The sequence below is a fragment of the Heloderma suspectum genome, chromosome 5, assembly GCF_057233095.1.
Source record: "Heloderma suspectum isolate Gila_16-S chromosome 5, 16-S_ref, whole genome shotgun sequence".
In the NCBI taxonomy this organism is placed as follows: Eukaryota; Metazoa; Chordata; class Lepidosauria; order Squamata; family Helodermatidae; genus Heloderma; species Heloderma suspectum.
The window spans coordinates 191159180-191177398 of NC_139462.1; the positions used below are offsets into that span (position 1 = coordinate 191159180).

Sequence of the window (18219 nt, forward strand, 5' to 3'; positions counted from 1 at the left end):
ACGGCAACCATTTCGCAAGGGGGGTAAAGCCTCCTCTCCTATTGTTCTAGAGCTGTGTTTTCATTTCCTGGGCCCTGTCTTCTAAGTCATAAGGGCTGATATAAGGCCTTGGCTGATATAAGGCCCTTTGTTTAGTCTCTGGGGCCCTCAGAACATCCACCCCCCCTCCGGAAACAGGAAGAAGCCACAGCAGGGTTACCAGACAAACTGCTCCCAGCAGAAAGACAAATCTTTCCAGCATTTTGCTTCCCTGCTTTGACCAGCTGTGGCATCTAAAGTACCAGTTTTCAAGTGTTTGGCCGGGACTCATTACTGGATCCAAACAGCATCACTACTGCCATATAAATATATGGTAAAAAAGAAGTACAGTTTTCAAGGTGGATCCTGGGGTTGAAGAGGTTGGAGACTACCACTCTAAAGCATGATGGCTGTTAGCCTCTGCAGGTATAATTCTTTTCCCTTGTCAGATACTCCACCTGCTGATTAAATGCATCCTTTTTAGCAGCTTTAGGAGTCTCTCTTGACATACCTATAATCCTGCAACAGATGAAATATCCTCATTCTCAGTTCCACATTCTCAGTAATTCATTCTGAGAAGGTAGCCTAGATGTCTAGATATCAGCATGACTTATGGTCATACCATGCAACATATAAATATAGCCTCCTCCAACACAAGGGAGCTGTGTCATGACCCCAGACCAGGAACCTTTGGGTGCAGAGATCTCATACAACAATAAGCCCAGGGAGGAGATAGACCCATGCCCTGGTCCTTCCCATGTGAATCCTCTTGCAACAAAGCCTGTATCTTGTCCCCTGAACTGCAAGGACCTGAAGACCATAGACTCCTTGGATGATCAAGAAAGACCCTAGGTGTTTTACCCTAAAATGTCCCTTGAAATGTAGAAGTCAATAGGTGCATTAAACAGCATTGGCCCTTTAACTGGGGATGTGGCTTTAATTCTGACTATCTAGCCCAGACTATAAAGGTCTGACAGTTGCTCCAGGCAGTGCTCTATCAACTTGCTGCTTTGCCTTGGCTGTAGGATTGCTAACCATGGTCCTGAACCTACTGAACTATGAATTGGCACCTTGGTCCTTGTCCAGGGTCCTGACCCTGCCTTAGTTCCCAGTCAACGCTGGAGCCCTGAGCCTACTGGTCTCCATCTTCAATGGACCATCACCTCCTATCTCAGTGGTGGAAATCACAATGGATCAGGGCAATCTGAGCCTTTTTTCCAAAATCCAAGTTTCTAGCAGTCATAGGCTTGTATCCAATGTGAGCCCTACTTAGAGTAGAGCCACTGAAATGAACTGGACTTAAGTTAGTCATGACTAACTTAAGCCCCATTCAATTCAATGGGTCAATGTGGATTGTTCCTAGAAAATTCTTAGAAATAAGAACAATACTTCTGCTAATTAGAGGGGTGGTATTTCTTCGCTCAGCACAGGAACTGGACTTTATATATGATCACCAGGTTCCTTTGCGTCAACATATATACAACCTGGCCTCCACCAGATAGTCTGCAAGGCTCATCTTACCTTTCTAATCTCCAACAAAATATGGAATAAAAAGATGCTTAGGGAGCAATCCTATGGCCACTAATCAGCCAAAATGAGGCGTTCCGGGGCTGTTCCGGGGCCGTGAAGGCACAAATGCCAGTATGACACATCCTATGTGTCATCCAGCAGCCTCCTCCCCCACTCTGCCTTCCTACAGCTAGACAGCCAAAATCTGCTGTCTAGCCGCAAATGCAGGGCAGGAGAAGCGCGGAGGGAACAATCCCCTCTGTCCTTCTCCTGCCCTGCATTGGATAGGTGGCCGCCTCCGAGTTTGGAGGTGGCCGCCTATCCCCATAGGATTGCACCCTTAATTCTGAAAGAAAACACAAAATGTCTCCAAACCAAATAAGACATGCAACATATAGGGAACTACATGTAGAAATGTGCATAATTTTATTAATTACAGAATTTGGGAGTCTGCTTACAGAATTCCTGGCCCTATACTCTCTTCCACATCATACCCATTTCATCCAACTACCTCTTTTCCTGAACTTTTTTTTTTTTTTTTTGCATCCTATGAAGGATTGTTTCCTTAAAATGAAAGAATTTTCAGTTTGTGTGGAAAGTAAATAAACTACAGGGAAGTAAAACAACGTGTTTTTATACTCTGGGCCTCTCAGCTTCAATCTATTATAATTGTGTTTTAGTTTTAATAGGTTTTTATTGTTTTATCTGTATTTTAATGCTTTGTGGGCCACCCAAAGAACATGTGTTAAGGAGCAGCTATACAAATAAAGTAAATAAAAAATCTCTTTTCTTATCACGGGAAATCCTGCACAGACAAAGAATGGTTGACTTAATAGAATTCAAGCAGGCACAGATCACTATAGCAACAACAGTTAAGTTTCCACTTTGAACTTTGAAATGGTAATGCACACACTTTTCTCTTGGCCTGCAATCCTAAGCACACTTACCAGAGAGTAAATCTCACTGATTTCACATGGGATTTGCTCCTGAGTAAACATGTTCAAGATGGTACTTTTCCCTTTTCATCAAGAAACAACTGGCAGAGCAGGCAGAGGAGCCATTTAATTTACTTATAACCGCAAAAAAAGGTGGTTAACTAAATTTTTTCACCATTACCATGTAGTAAGAAAAATTTACAGAACTGGTGATTTCAGGAGTAGCCAGACTAACATCAAAGAGAACAGCCCAGTCCTCCAAAAGTTCCTTTCCTATAAAGTTGTGCCCAACATGCAAACAGCGGCTATTAATTATCAGTATTAATATGCTATGCCAAATTTTGACAAGCCAAATGATCAACATGCAGCAAGGATTTTGGAGTACATGCGATTGGCCATCACATTCATTTATGCATTATTAGCGTAATTTTAGTTGCTTCATTCGCTGGAACTGAAATATTACGGCATTAAATCTGAAGCAAACCGCCAGGTAAACAAACGTTGAATCCAGCTGGTAGCATAAGGTGTGTGTGGGGTGGCGGGGGTGGCGCAGGGGCAGGGGGGAGACAGAAGGGTCCAAACAGCTGCAACTCTGTGAAAACTCTGTTACTTCAAGCAGGCAGGACTGGAACTGGGTGAGGCTCTGGCCACTGAAGGGACCAAGCATAAAGTCATTTGCATAATCCTCCCTCTGAAGCAAGGGCCGTGTTTCTATGACAACGGAAGGAAAAGCTAATGGAGGAGTACTGGACTTTTTAAAAAAGGAATCAACTTTGCTGCAAACAGGGCTCCATGAGCAGGTTCTCCGGACCACAAAAAATTGCTTCACAGAACATACTTCCTGGTGGGGGTGGGGATTAGAGTGAACATCATCTGACCGGCAGGGACAGCTCAACCAATAAGAGAGGCTTCCCGCTCCCCCCCTTCCCTCTCAAAGTCCAGATGCACCTGCATTTCAGGAGCAAGCCTCATTGAGCACAATGGGAGTTACTTCCGAGTAGACACACATATCCTTGTGCTGGGACAGAGGGGTGAGGGAGAACACAATGATGGAAACCAGCCCTCATTTTAACGCACATGATCTCTATAACGAAGGGTGGAGCCTCGAGATCACGCTGTGACATGTCAATTGAGAGGGATCTCTGTAAATTCTGAGGGCATTCAGAGGGCAAGCCTCATTGACCACAATGGGAGTTACTTCTGAGGAGACACTAATGGGTTTGTTGTGGGAAAGAGAGCAGTAAACACAAAGACAGAAACCAGCCCCCATTTTAACCCACAGGATCCTCTATAACGAAGGGTCAAAGTAGTTTCTTCCTAAGGCAATAAACCAAACAAAGGGGAATTGGAGCCTCGAGATCACGCTTGCCATGTCAATTGAGAACTTACAGAACTCTATAAGTTCCATGGGCATTCAGAGGGCAAGCCTCATTCAGCACAATGGGAGGAAACACCCTTTGCCCTGGGTCACAGTGAAATGCACACCCTTGAGCAGAGCTAGTATACTCAAGCTAAATGCAGGGGTTGGGGCATCAATAACTATATCAAGGAGAAGCTGACTTAAGAAAAAGAATCGGACTTTAAGAAGTCTCAGGAAATTTTTTCCCTGATAAGTTCCAGGGTGGCTGCTAGATGGCCACAACGTCATCTATCCCTTCCGACCTCAAGATGAAGCCAGCTCGGAGAAAATCGCTGGTGGAAACATGCCAAGGAGGAGTAATCCACTCCTGATTAACCTCTACCACTGAAGGACAACTGAAATATTACAGTACTGAATGTGAAGCGTCAAAGATAACCCAGCAATAAATTCATGTAAAGTATTTGTCCTCTGCTCCCAAGATACTCATATGCAAAAAGACAATTAGGTGCCCCTAGTATCTCACCGAAGGGTTAACAAAGTGGTAGCCATCAGATGCACACAGCATGCCTGTCTCCAACGAGAAATGGATCAGAAGGCACATCCTTAGCTGTACAGTCCAACCACATTGCACGGATCATGTTAGCACACTGATGCCCAAGAATATGAACACATGATAGGATTCATCTCTCAGACATGAGTCGCTTGGTTTGCTTATACAAAGCAGCATTCGGCACTCATGTGTATGCACAGAGGGCAATCCCCTACACTTGTCTGAAATCCTTACATGGTAGGATACTGAGCATATTTACTGAAATGGAGCAGCTCTTCCTCCAGCATGTAGTGAGGGCCCTATCACCCACAAAGAGTAAATGCTGGATAAAGGAGGTTCACTTCTCTCTTCTTTGTCTCAGGAACCAACATGAAGCACTCTGAGAGGCACAATATCAGATTTCAGCCCATTGGCTGAGCAGCAGTGGCTTTAGCATGTACTTTGCATGCATGGGATCCTAGGTTCAGTCCCTGGTATCTCCAGGTAAAGGATAAGAACATAGGAAAAGCCATGCTGGATCAGACTAAGGGTCCATCTAGTCCAACAGTCTGTTCACAATGTCCAATCAGTTGCTCACACGAAACCCACAAGCAGGTTATGAGTGCAACAGCACCATCCTGCCGATGTTCCCCAGCAACTGGTATGCATGCTGCCTCTGATACTGGAGGTAGCACATTGGAGGATCTCAGTGATGGGAAAGCTGTCTGCCAGAGGAGACAGCATTGGGCTAGATCAGGGATGGGGAATGTGCGGCCCTCCGGATGTTGCTGGACTGCAAATCCAATCATCCACAACCAATAGCCATGCTGGCTAGGGCTGATGGGAGTTGTAGTCCAGCAACATCTGGAGAGCCACATGCTCCCCACCCCAGGGCTACATAAATAAATTGTCTGACTCAATTCATGGCAGATTCAGATGTTTATATGGGTAGCTTTTGGAAAGGCTGGGTAAAAAGCCATCTCAAATGTACAGATCAGGGCAGGCAACTTGTAGCCCTCCAGCTGTTTTGGCCTACAGCTCCCATCATCCCTCACCATTGGCTACACTGGCTAGGGCTGATGGGAGTTGTAGGCCAAAACATCTGAAGGGTCACAAGTTGCCCACCCTTGGCATATATAATTTTACTGCCCTGCAAAAATGCCCAGCTCTTCAGCCACCATCCTCAACCACTTCCACTGTGCTTCCAACCACTACTGGTTTGGATGGGAGTCAGAAATTACAGCCCCACCCCACCCCAAAGAGACTTGTGACCTCCACATAAGGAACAGAAGAAGGAAGAGTGGTATAATGGCAGATACCTCATGCTACTGCAAGAGGTGGGTTGAATATTCTGATACAGAGTATTACAGGACATCCATGGCTAGATAAGCTTACACATTATTCTCATGACGATTCTCTACACAGTAGAACACAGTGAAACTACTATACTCTTGAACCTGAAGCTACATAAATATCAGAACGTGCTCCTGCAGAAGGTGAGCAAAGGGCTGGATGTGCCTGATCTCGTCTGATCTCAGAAGCTAAGCAGGGTCAGCCCTGGTTAGTACTTGGATGGGAGACTGCCTGGGACTCAGGCTTCCTGCAGTGAGCAGGGGGTTGGACTCGATGGTCTTGTAGGCCCCTTCCAACCCTATGATTCTATGATATCTGTCCTGAACCTGGTGCCTGAGGACTGACAGGTGGGAATTCAGGCTGTAGGCCAACATTCAATTCTGACCAAAGGAGGCAACTGCTAGGAGATCCACCAGACCAACAATGGAAGCTCTTAACACAACAGCCAGGTTTGGACAATCATATCTTGGCTTTAAAAAGCCTTTTAGTTACACCTGTAGCTCCTGCGCTTGACCCACGAAGCCAGGAAACCTCTAATTGACCGTAATTTCCCATTTCATCCAGAGAAACTATTGTTACCTGCTTTGGAACAAGCCATGATATTTAACCCACTTCAAACCATGATTTAATAGACTATCTTGTTCCAAAGCTGGTAATCATAGTTGTTTGGTTCAGATAAAACAGGAAACTATCTTTAATTGAAGACTTCGTAGTCTATAATCACCAAGGGTGGAGCGAAGGGGTTGAGTACAGAAGCAAAAGATTCATGCATATCGCAGGTTAATAAACCAAGGTATGACCATCTGAATGCCGCCAGTAGGTCAGATAACGCCCTCTGACCCCCATAAAGGTTTCCAGATCAGGCTCACTGACTAATCCGAGAAATTCATTTTTTTCGCAAACTGCTCCTGTACAACATCTAGGAAAGCACAAGCTTACCTGCCTGTAGAAATGGTTCTTGCAATATGAAGGCCTATAATTGTTAACTAAACAGTTTAGATTTTAACGCTGCAATCCGATGCGTACTTACATGGGACAAAGTCCCACTGAATACAATTGGATGTACTTCCAAGTAAACATGCATGTGGTCCAGTTTTGGCAAAAGTAAAAGTCTGCTCTATTTTGTGCTGTTGCTATACGCGCATGCCGTTCATTCAACAGATACAGAGAATTAAGTCTTACATTCACTGCCGGCTCCAGGTTTCTGAGGGCCTTTGGGCAAAACACCCACAATGGGCCCCTTCCCTCAGTAAGTCTATCTTCTCCCTGCCATTGTCACCAGCTGCTGTTGCTTTTCATCCTCCATCTCACCATTGCCAACACCTGCTTGCTTGACAGGCAGAGAGCCAGTGAGCAAGTAGGCAGTGGCATCTCCTGCTCTGACTTCCCGCCACCAGCAGCATTGTTTGGGTCAGAGTGAGAGGCGGGCGAACAAGCAGGTCACAATGGCGAAGAGGAGGAGCCACTCCAGGGGGCTCTTGCCGGTGAGTCCCTGCTGGGGTCCTTGGCCCTTGGCAGGTGCCCCACCCTGCCTACTTTTGACGCTGGCCCTGATGATGTTTAATTATCATTATTAGTTTCTCAACAATGCCCAGTCATTACTAGATATAGAAAATGTTTATGTTTAATCATTATTATTAGTTTCTAAACAATGTACAGCCATTACTGCACAGAGGCTTTTTTAAATGGTTGGATTAAATGACTTACGACCATTAACTCAATAATGCTCCTCAGTAACAACCTCGATCAAGCCATTCATACCAACTGCCTCTTCTTAAGGAGTACCAATTATTTTAATTAAAAGAGTAAACATATATTATATTGGAAAAAGCATGTGTTAATAATTGATACAGCTGATTAGATCTACCTGAAGAGCAGCATTTCCTCATAAACAAAGCTTTGTTTATAAACCTCCCTCCAGCACAAACACTTCCCTGTAGCTTTCAAGATAGGAACATTAATTTGAGAGCAATATATAGGGGACAAAAGCAGGCAAAGCAAGACACTCTACTGTTTATTACTTTTAGAATATAGTATACACATGACTGTTTCTATCGATCTTATCCCCGGGTGCCTATTTCAGAAGCAAAAAGCGAAACAAACAAACAAAGGGAATGAAACACAAATTTGTGTTCTCCATTGAAATGTTCTGCTCATGCCTTCTATATGCGCGCGCGCACACACACACACACACGCACACACACACAAAGCCCCGTTTCAATATAGTCTTCTACATCCAGATGGAAATACTGCATAGCAGACATGGTGTTTGTTCCTTCTGGATGGGGCCTATTGTATTTGTTTTCAAATCTTTCCTTCTCCTTATATGTTCTCTTTGGTTTGCAACAGTGGTCCCCAAACATTTTGGGCCAGCAGGCATATTTGGAATTTTGACAAAGAGTAGTGGGCACTCTCACAAAATGGCTGCCATGGGGGCTGATTTGCGCATTCATAAAATGGCTGCTATGGTGGACATGGCCAGTCACAAATCACTCATTTCTCAGAAAACAAACTGGGGAGACTAAAAACCAATAACCTTGCCCAAGAATCCAAGTACAAGGCAGAGGTGGTGTCTGAGCTCCAAAATACAAAACCACTCCTTCAAACCCAAATAAAGACGGCACCAGAAGGCAGCACTTCGCTTTGCAGGATGCCAGCCTCCCATTAAAAAAAAAAAGTTTTTTTAATTTTAAAAAAATATATCTTAAGAAATAAAATAAAAATCATCAGGTGGGCAGGGAACCTATTGGGTGCTGGGAAAAGTCTCTGCAGGCACATCGGTGCCCACAAGCACCATTTTGGAAATCCCGGGTTTACAGTGTATACGGGCTTTGTTATTTTATACAGTTCCATATACAACATTCTAGAACAACAGTGGGGAACCTGCAGCTTTCCTGATGTTGTTGGACTCAAACTCCCATCAGCCCAGCCACTGTGGCCTGTGGTCAGGGATGATGGGAGCTGTTATCCATTAACCTCTGGAGGGCCAGAGGTTTCCCACCTCTTCAGGAGAGGATCCATGCTCCCATAACAGGAGAAAAACACTAATATTTCTCTCCATGTTCATGTGCCAGATATACAATTGTGCTGGCCAGCAGCACGAGGCGGGGGGGAGGAATGTGGCACTTGCTTTCATGAACCAGCCCTTTGTTCAGTGGTGCAGCCAGGGCTGGACCTTGGAGCAAAAGTCCAGGGTCCTGCAGCCCAGCAGGGCCCAGAGAGTGGCAGGTAATAGCAGGAAAGGGCTAATAGGCCTGATACCGGCACCTGGGCCAATATGGGCATACCAGGGCCCGCTGGGCTGACGCTAGTCTCCACAGCATCCTTTCTTTCTCATTTCCGATTATATGACACCAATTCGGGCCCGCTTGCACTGGCTACCTTTATGAATATGGTCTGAGCCCAATTCAAGGTGCTGGTTTTGACCTATAAAACCATACATGGCTTGGGAACACAATACCATATAGTGCACCTCTCCCAGCATAAACCCGTACACTACACTCATTGTCTAAGGCCCTCCTTCAGATGCTATGCTTCACCACACAGAGGCTGTTTGTCCTGCGATTTTACTGGGGCTTCAGCTTTTGAATTCTTTCTGGGATTAAGATTGCCCTTTACATCCGCTTTCCTCCCCCAGCCCCCTTTCTCCCTTTATCCACAAGTTCTGTATGTTTCATTTAATCAGCCACCAGATGGCACTGTGGTCTAGCTCCTCTTACTGCAGGAGTTCCTCTTTTCATGGAGAAATGAAAACACATCTTTTTGTTACTACAATATTTCTATTTCAAATTAAGCCACGGAAATGCTTGGAAAGTACGAGAGAGGCACTGGAGGTTGATGACATCATATAAAGCAGCGGTCCCCAACCTTTTTAGCACCAGGGACCGGTTTCATGGAAGACAATTTTTCCACGGACCAGGGGGGATGGTTTCAGGATGATTCAAGCGCATTACATTTATTACTTTGGAGTAATAGGCTACGTAAAGATTACGCCATTTGCATCCCAGCGGCCGGAAGTCTGCCAGCGGCCGGAGCTGGCCGGCAGCTCCACAGACTTGCCGCGGAGTGGAGCTGGCCAGGGCCGGCGAGGATTCTGGGGGGGAAGGACGGACCGCCTCCCCCCCATGGACCACCTCCCCCTCGCAGACCCCCACGGGCCCAAGGTAAGGGGGTTTCGCACACCCCTACGCTCACCTCCTGCTGTACAGCCTGGTTCCTAACAGGCCATGGACCGGTACCGGTCCACGGCCCGGGGGTTGGGGACCCCTGATGTAAAGGACCCACAAACTTCCATGAGTGAGCAGTCCCAACCGTAGGATAAAAGCCCCTGGGGAGAAACCCAACTTTCTCCCAGGGAGGCTTGGAGGTGGCAACAAGGGGGAGGGCCCCACAATTATGGAATGAATTCCCCAGTGAGGCCCGCCTGGTGCCAACATGGTTGTCTTTTCAGCACCAGGTTAAGATCTTCCTCTATTCCCAGGCTTTTGGCAGCACATGACAGGTTTTTAATCAGGTCATGGGATTGGGGGGGAGGTGTCCTCTCTGTTTATATGTTTGTAGCTAAAGTGTTTTTATATTATGCATGATACTGTATTTTTAATCTTTGTAAACTGCCCAGAGAGCTTGGGCTATTGGGCAATACAGAAATGTAATAAATGAAATGAAATGAATTTCTAAATATTATTATTTTCTACAGCAGAATGCTGTCTGTTCCCAGGTAAATATGTAGCACATCAGGGCAGCAGAAGCAAAGTCCAGTTTATTCCTGTTGTCATGATGGTGCTACGATTTCATTGAGTTTAGAAGGTGAAACTGCACATGCTCAGAGTATTGTTTTTTTTCTCTTTTCTATTTTTAAAATCAGGGCTGACAAACAGGCCTTTTGCTGTTCTTCTCACATATCAGGAATGTAGAACCAATTATAAAGCTTAGAATGGTGGAGCGGGGGCGGGGGAGAAGAGAAATTTATTAAAAGCAGCCAGAGTCATAAGGCCCGTGAATGTACAATTTTTGTAAGAGGCTTTTAAAAAAGAAAAGAGAGATCACGAAAGGGGGAGGAGGAGGAGCATGTCTATCAAACAACACCCATGCATATCAAGAGTTATCCACGTTGCTTCAAACTAAAGACTGGGCTTGGAGATCATGGTCCAAATCTCACTAGACCCGCAAACTCCCTAGCAAGCCCTCAATATGTTAAACAGGACTTGCAGTGGCCTCTTTACATAAAGGTAAAGGTGTCCCCAACCAGTCGTGTCTGACTCTAGGGTGCGGTGCTCATCCCCGTTTCTAAGCCGAAGAGCCAGCGCTGTCCGAAGACGCTTCCGTGGTCATGTGGCCGGCATGTCTGAACACCGAGGTGCACGGAATGCTGTTACCTTTCCCGCCGAGGCGGTACCTATTTATCTACTTGCAATTTCTTGCTTTCGAACTGCTAGGTTGGCAGAAGCTGGGACTGAAGACGGGAGCTCACTCCGTCACGCAGCACTCGGGTCTCGAACTGCTGACCTGCCGACCTTCCGGTCTGCAATTCAGCGTCTTAACCACTAAGCCACCACGGCCCCTATCTTTACATAGGGTTGTCAACAAAATGAATAAGGACTGTGAAGCCCCCTGGACCCTTAAAAGTGCTAGAGGGCTTAATTATTATTAATACAACCAACAATGCCAACAGACACAGAATGCGCTTCCAATACCGCAGTACCAGAAAGACTAGCAGACAATACGACATAGATGCACGTTAAGTAATGCAGACCCAACCACCCAAAACCAAAGCAAGGTAACTGGCCATGTAGCAGAAGACGGAGCAATGCTTCTAAGACACTTGCCTCCCATTCCTGCAGGAAGCGCTGGGCCTCTTCTGGGCCAACCGATTTGTGTCTCCTGAATTCATCCTTCACATACTGATCTCCCAGGGCCTTCAGTTCCAGTGGCAATTCTTGATGCAATTGCAGGATCTTCCTGTACAAAGTCCTTACCAGAGACACATGATGGCTTACGTGACCCGGCATAACCCTCAAGATATGCCACAGGGTTATATACGCCTATGGGAACGTTGTCTTCTCTGTCAAGATTTGCACTGAGGAAACATTTTCAAGGACAAATGAGTTGAATGGGAGAAGCAAGGTAGCTGCCACTGTGCTTGGATGCATGGAATAGGTACAGGTGGGCGCATATGAATGGAGCTTTCAGAGTGCCCTAAACCAGCATATCCAATCTCTGAAATCTATACAGGAGGACAGGGTGCAAGATTGATCGGCTAGGATGCCTGACTTCCAATTGTTTAATGGTAGGAGTCCACGCACACAACTTAGTCAAATTAGGTGAGCAGAACCGGAGAAAGCTGGTGGGTGAGTGTGTGACAGGAATGGGTCTGTGTGTGAAAGGACTGTAAGCACAGTTCTAGTACTGAAAATGAAGTCCGAGGCTCAGCATGTGCTCAGAGGCACCCTGTTCTTTAATGCTAAGCATTCGCCTGTGCCCCTGAGCCACCATTTTGGCTGGCTCACATTGCAGCAAAGCTGCAGAAAGGATGGCCGCAAATTGGCTGGGAATGGTGGTGAAGCCTCAGCGTGTCAATATACACATGGCCAAGCAGTGTCTTCTTGTGATGCTTCCTTTGACAAGAATGCGGAGTGCAAATTTCCCAGATGTTACTATGGTATTTGGGGGAGGGGATTCTAGAACTAGCATTGTAGAGCTATAACAGAAGCATGAGAAACAATAGGGGTTGGGCGGGGTGGGGGGAAGCAAAAAGCACAAAATACAGCCAGGTGCTTGCATCTGTGGTGGTCCTCCAGAAAAACTGGAGGTATTTGCCGCATCAACTCATCCCTGTCCCCACACAGGTATAACACAGTTGTGCAGAGGGTTGAATGTGCCTCTGACAGCTCAGTCCTATGCTTGTTTACTTAGAAGTAAATCCTCTCATGTTCCAGAGGGTTTATTCTCAGGTAAGTGCATATAGGGCTGCAGCCTCAACCTTAAATCACTTGTAAATGTAACTGAGGTGCTGTCCCAATGTGGCCTATTGCCACAATGTGGAACAGTGCCAGCCCTACCAGTGGGGCGTACTTGCAGGCAGCTGATTTTGGGTGTCATGAAAAGGCAGCATTGTTTCATGTCTTAGTTATTAATTATTTTACTGCCAAGGATGGGGAGAGGTGCCTGTTGGGGGTTTTTTTCACCCTCAGATACCAAAATAGCTTGGCTTGCCTTGGGTACTGTGCACCTTGCAGGTGGGGGGGCAGCAGCAGCACCACCGTTTGCTGCTCCACTTCATGCAGCAAAATGTCTTGGGGTAGATCCTATGGAAAAAGGCTAACTGTAACAGTTCCCACTATGTCAGTGACACTTTGGAGTAGTACTTATGAAGAGGAATGAGGTGAAAACCTGTGTATGAAAACACGGAGAGGATGGAAGCTCAGATGATTCAATGCTCCTCTTCACACAAAAAATAAAATTAAAATCCCTATGCACAGAAAATGAGCATATCAAGAAGAAGCCTGGCATGCTAGCTTTCTGTGTATGGGGGTGGGAGATGTTTGGTTTCTTTTCCCAGGAGGGAGCATTCCACCCACAGCCTGAGGTAGCAGCCAATGTTAATCCTATATAGCGTAAGCCCATTTAAAGGAATGGTACTTAGTTTAGTTGTGACTAACAGCCAGGTCTTATTCATTTTAATGGGACTAACGTTGGATACTCTTCAGCAAAGGAGATCGTTACCTTGTCGTGGTGCTGAAGCTTGAGCACCTCAATGATATCATGAGCTAAACCGTGAAGGGACACCCAAGATGGGAAGGTCATGGCAGAGAGGTCAGACTAAATACGATCCCTGGGGAAGGAAACGGCAACCCACCCCAGTATTCTTGCCATGAAAACTAAATGGATCAGTACAACCAGAGATATGTCAGCATACCATCGGAAGATGGGACTCCCAGGTCGGAAGATGGTCAAAATGTTACTGGGGAGGAACAGCGGATAAGTTCAACTAGCCCCAGATGTGATGACGCAGCTAGCTCAAAGCCGAAAGGACGGCTAGCAGCCGATGGTGCTGGTGGTGAACGACGAATCCGATGTTCTAAAGATCAACACACCATAGGAACCTGGAATGTAAGATCTATGAACCAGGGCAAATTGGATGTGGTTATTGGGGAGATGTCAAGATTAAATATAGACATTGTGGGTGTCAGTGAACTGAAATGGACTGGAATGGGCCACTTCACATCAAATGACCACCAGATCTACTACTGTGGACAAGAGGACCACAGAAGAAATGGAGTAGCCTTCATAATTAATAATAAAATGGCTAAAGCAGTGCTTGGATACAATCCAAAAAATGACAGAATGATCTCAATTCGAATTCAGGGTAAGCCATTTAACATCACAGTGATCCAAATATACGCCCCAACCACAGGTACTGAAGAAGCAGAAGTAGATCAGTTCTATGAGGATCTGCAGCACCTACTGGATAGTACGCCAAACAAAGATGTTATTTTCATTACAGGAGACTGAAATGCTACGGTGGGTAGTCAAACGACACCTGGAATTACAGGCAAGCATGGTCTGGGAGAACAAAATGAAGCAGGACATAGGCTGATAGAATTTTGCCAAGACAACTCACTGTGCATAACCAACACTCTCTTTCAACAACTGAAGAGATGACTTTATACATGGACTTCACCAGACGGTCGACACTGAAATCAGATTGACTACATCCTTTGTAGCCAAAGGTGGCGGACATCTATGCAGTTGGTAAAAACAAGACCTGGAGCTGATTGTAGTTCAGATCACGAACTTCTTATTGCACAATTCAGAAGCAGACTAAAGAGAATAGGGAAGACCCACAGATCAGTTAGATATGAGCTCACTAATATTCCTCATGAATATGCAGTGGAGGTGAAGAATAGATTTAAGGGGCTAGATTTAATAGATAGGGTCCCGGAAGAACTATGGACAGAAGTTCGCAACATTGTTCAGGAGGCGGCAACAAAAAACGTCCCAAAGAAAAAGAAAACCAAGAAGGCAAGATGGCTGTCTGCTGAAACACTGGAAGCAGCCCAAGAAAGAAGGAAAGCAAAAGGCAACAGTGATAGGGGGAGATATGCCCAATTAAATGCAAAATTCCAGAGGTTAGCCAGAAGAGATAAGGAATTATTTTTAAACAAGCAATGCGCAGAAGCGGAAGAAGACAACAGAATAGGAAGGACAAGAGACCTCTTCCAGAAAATTAGAAACATCGGAGGTAAATTCTAGGCAAAAATGGGTATGATCAAAAACAAAGATGGCAAGGACCTAACAGAAGCAGAAGAGATCAAGAAAAGATGGCAAGAATATACAGAAGATCTGTATAGGAAGGATAATAATATCGGGGATAGATTTGACGGTGTGGTCAGTGAGCTAGAGCCAGACATCCTGAAGAGTGAGGTTGAATGGGCCTTAAGAAGCAGTGCTAATAACAAGGGAGCAGGAGATGACGGCATCCCAGCTGAACGGTTTAAAATCTTGCAAGATTATATTGTCAAGGTGATGCATGCCATATGCCAGCACATTTGGAAAACACAAGAATGGCCAACAGATTGGAAAAGATCAACTTATATCCCCATACCAAAAAAGGGAAGCACCAAAGAATATTCAAACTGTCAAACAGTGGCACTTATTTCACATGCCAGTAAGGTTATGCTCAAGATCTTGCAAGGTAGACTCCAGCAATTCATAGAACGAGAATTGCCAGATGTACAAGCTGGGTTTCGAAAAGGCAGAGGAACTAGAGACCAAATTGCCAATATCCACTGGATAATGGAGAAAGCCAGGGAGTTTCAGAAAAACATCTATTTCTGTTTTATTGACTATTCTAAAGCCTTTGACTGTGTGGATCATAACAAATTGTGGCAAGTTCTTGGTGGTATGGAGATACCAAGTCATCTTGTCTGCTCCTGAGGAATCTGTATAACAACCAAGTAGCAACAGTAAGAACAGACCACAGAACAACGGACTGGTTTAAGATTGGGAAAGGAGTATGGCAGGGTTGTATACTCTCACCCTACCTATTCAACCTGTATGCAGAACACATCATGCGATGTGCTGGGCTTGATGAAGCCAAGGCTGGAGTTAAAATCGCTGGAAGAAACATTAACAATCTCAGATATGCAGATGATACCACTCTGATGGCTGAAAGCGAGGAGGAGCTGAGGAACCCCATGACGAAGGTGAAAGAAGAAAGTGCAAAAGCTGGGTTGCAGTTAAACGTCAAAAAAACCAAGATTATGGCAACCAGCTTGATTGATAAATGGCAAACAGAGGGAGAAAACGTGGAGGCAGTGACAGACCTCTTTCTAGGCGCAAAGATTACTGCAGACGCTGACTGCAGCCAGGAAATCAGAAGATGTTTACTTCTTGGGAGGACAGCAATGACAAATCTTGATAAAATAGCGGAGAGCAGAGACATCACACTGACAACAGAGGTCCGCATAGTTCAAGCAATGGTATTCCCCGTAGTAACCTATGGCTGCAAGAGCTGGACCATAAGGAAGGCTGAGCGAAGGAAGATAGATGCTTTTGAACTGTGGTGTTGGAGGAAAATTCTGAGAGTGCCTTGGACTGCAAGAAGATCAAACCAGTCCATACTCCAGGAAATCAAGCCAGACTGCTCACTTGAGGGAAGGATATTAAAGGCAAAACTGAAGTACTTTGGCCACATCATGAGAAGACAGGATACCCTGGAGAAGATGCTGATGCTAGGGAAAGTGGAAGGCAAAGAAAGAGGGGCCGACCAAGGGCAAGATGGATGGATGATATTCTGGAGGTGACAGACTCGACCTTGGGGGAGCTGGGGGTGGCGACGGCCGACAGGAAGCTCTGGCATGGACTGGTCCATGAAGTCACGAAGAGTCGGAAGCGACTGACCGAATAAACAACAACAACGTTGGACACTACCCTGAAACTGGAGTCCATCAACGTCTGCGGGGCCATCCCTGGTTTACCTGATGCAACACTCAGACTCGCCTGGGGGTTAAACCCCACTGAATTCAGTGGGACTTACTTCTGAGTAGACGTGCAGACGACTGCTGCGCAAAGCTGCAATTCTACCGAGGAATAAGTCCCACCGCGCGCAACAGGGCTTGCTTCCAAGTAACCATGCAGAGGAGCGGCCTTGAACAGGAGACACCACCACAGAGGCAAACTGGGGCGTTGCGGTCATTCCGGATTAATCCCTGTCATTTGCACGCAAAACACAAACGAATCCGGAACTGCCGGGGGCGTCCCGCACGGGAAGGTGGGGATAGCACGGCGGTGCTGGAACTTGGGCATGTTTGCGTTGGGGCTGGCTAGGAAGAAAGCAGCCTGGAAGCGGCGCGGGGTCCCGGGGGCTGCTAGTTAGTTACCGGACGGACGGACGGACGGAGAAGGCGACTTCCCAACGGCGGCTCAGAGAAGCACCAGTCGCGCCAGGCGACACATTGTCCGGGCAGGGAGGAGGTCGCCGCCGGAGCATTGAGCCGGGAGCACCGCAGGGCGGTATCCCTGGGCTTTGCTCCGCCCTAGGCTGGGCGTGACGCCGACGCCGCCGGCCCTCTGTTGCGTCCTGGGCGTTGCGGCTCTAGCGGGGAGAGCCAAGAAAGGAGGCTCGGCGAAACGATCTGGATGGTCTATGATTAATGCCTTTAGGGCCCAATCCTAGGCATGCTTAGACAGAACAACGTCCTTCAAGTCCCAGCGTGAAAAAAAGTCCTACAGCTCCCAGCATTCCCCAGCCAGCAGTGCTAGCCGGGGAATGCTGGGAGTTGTAGGACTTTTTTTTTTTCCTGTCTAAACAGGCGTAGGATTGAGCCCTGAATTTTACAATATGTAGTACGATACTCCTGTGTCCTCTGCCCCCATCATTTCCTTTCCTTCTTTCCTTTACAAAAATTAATTTTTCATTATTTTAATTACATGTTTACTTGTCTGAATTCTGTGTGTTCCCTTCACCCCAGCACTGCAGGGCATAACTTCCCTGAATATGCCCGGAGGTGGTGGTGGTGGGGGGGTATTGGTTTGGTTCCAGATTTAGTCATATTTCGAGTGAACCCATCAGAATCAATGGGACATACGTTAGTTATGACTAATTTCAGTCCCAGTGATTTCAGTGGATTTGTTCTGAAGTATTACTAAATCTGGAACCAACCCCATGTCCATTTCTCTTCCCATCTTTTGACAGCACAAGAGAAATTGCCAACAATCTGCAGACTTCAAGGAAGGGTTTCTCCCCACCCTGTAGTACCCCAGGCCTGGCATGTGGGACTGGATATGGTGCTAAACCTAATGAGGGATGCCAAAATGTTCGCACAAAGTGAAAGGAGGAGATTGCAGCCACCCGGGTACACTTTGTAGGCTTAAAAGTATCAAAGTCAGGTATTTGGTCCTTTATGGCGCTTGTGTTTTTGCTTGTACCATCCATTTTCCATTTTAATGTGCATTTTTAAATTAGGTAATCTTTGACATGAACATACATATAAGAACATAAGAAGAGCCATGCC

General features: G+C 46.1%; 1 protein-coding gene across 1 annotated transcript in view; it reads right to left on the minus strand.

Annotated features, from left to right (window-relative positions):
• Window positions 1-17193, minus strand: part of SDHAF3 (succinate dehydrogenase complex assembly factor 3) — a 47454-nt gene extending 30261 nt beyond the window's left edge. Inside the window, exons 1-2 of the mRNA XM_084858755.1 lie at window positions 17086-17193; window positions 11530-11780 (exon numbers count right to left, since the gene is read on the minus strand). Coding sequence (XP_084714881.1) covers window positions 11530-11712 — 183 coding nt within the window. The 5' untranslated portion in view covers window positions 11713-11780; window positions 17086-17193. The remainder of the gene's footprint in view (window positions 1-11529; window positions 11781-17085) is intronic.
• Window positions 17194-18219: the final 1026 nt, after the last annotated feature.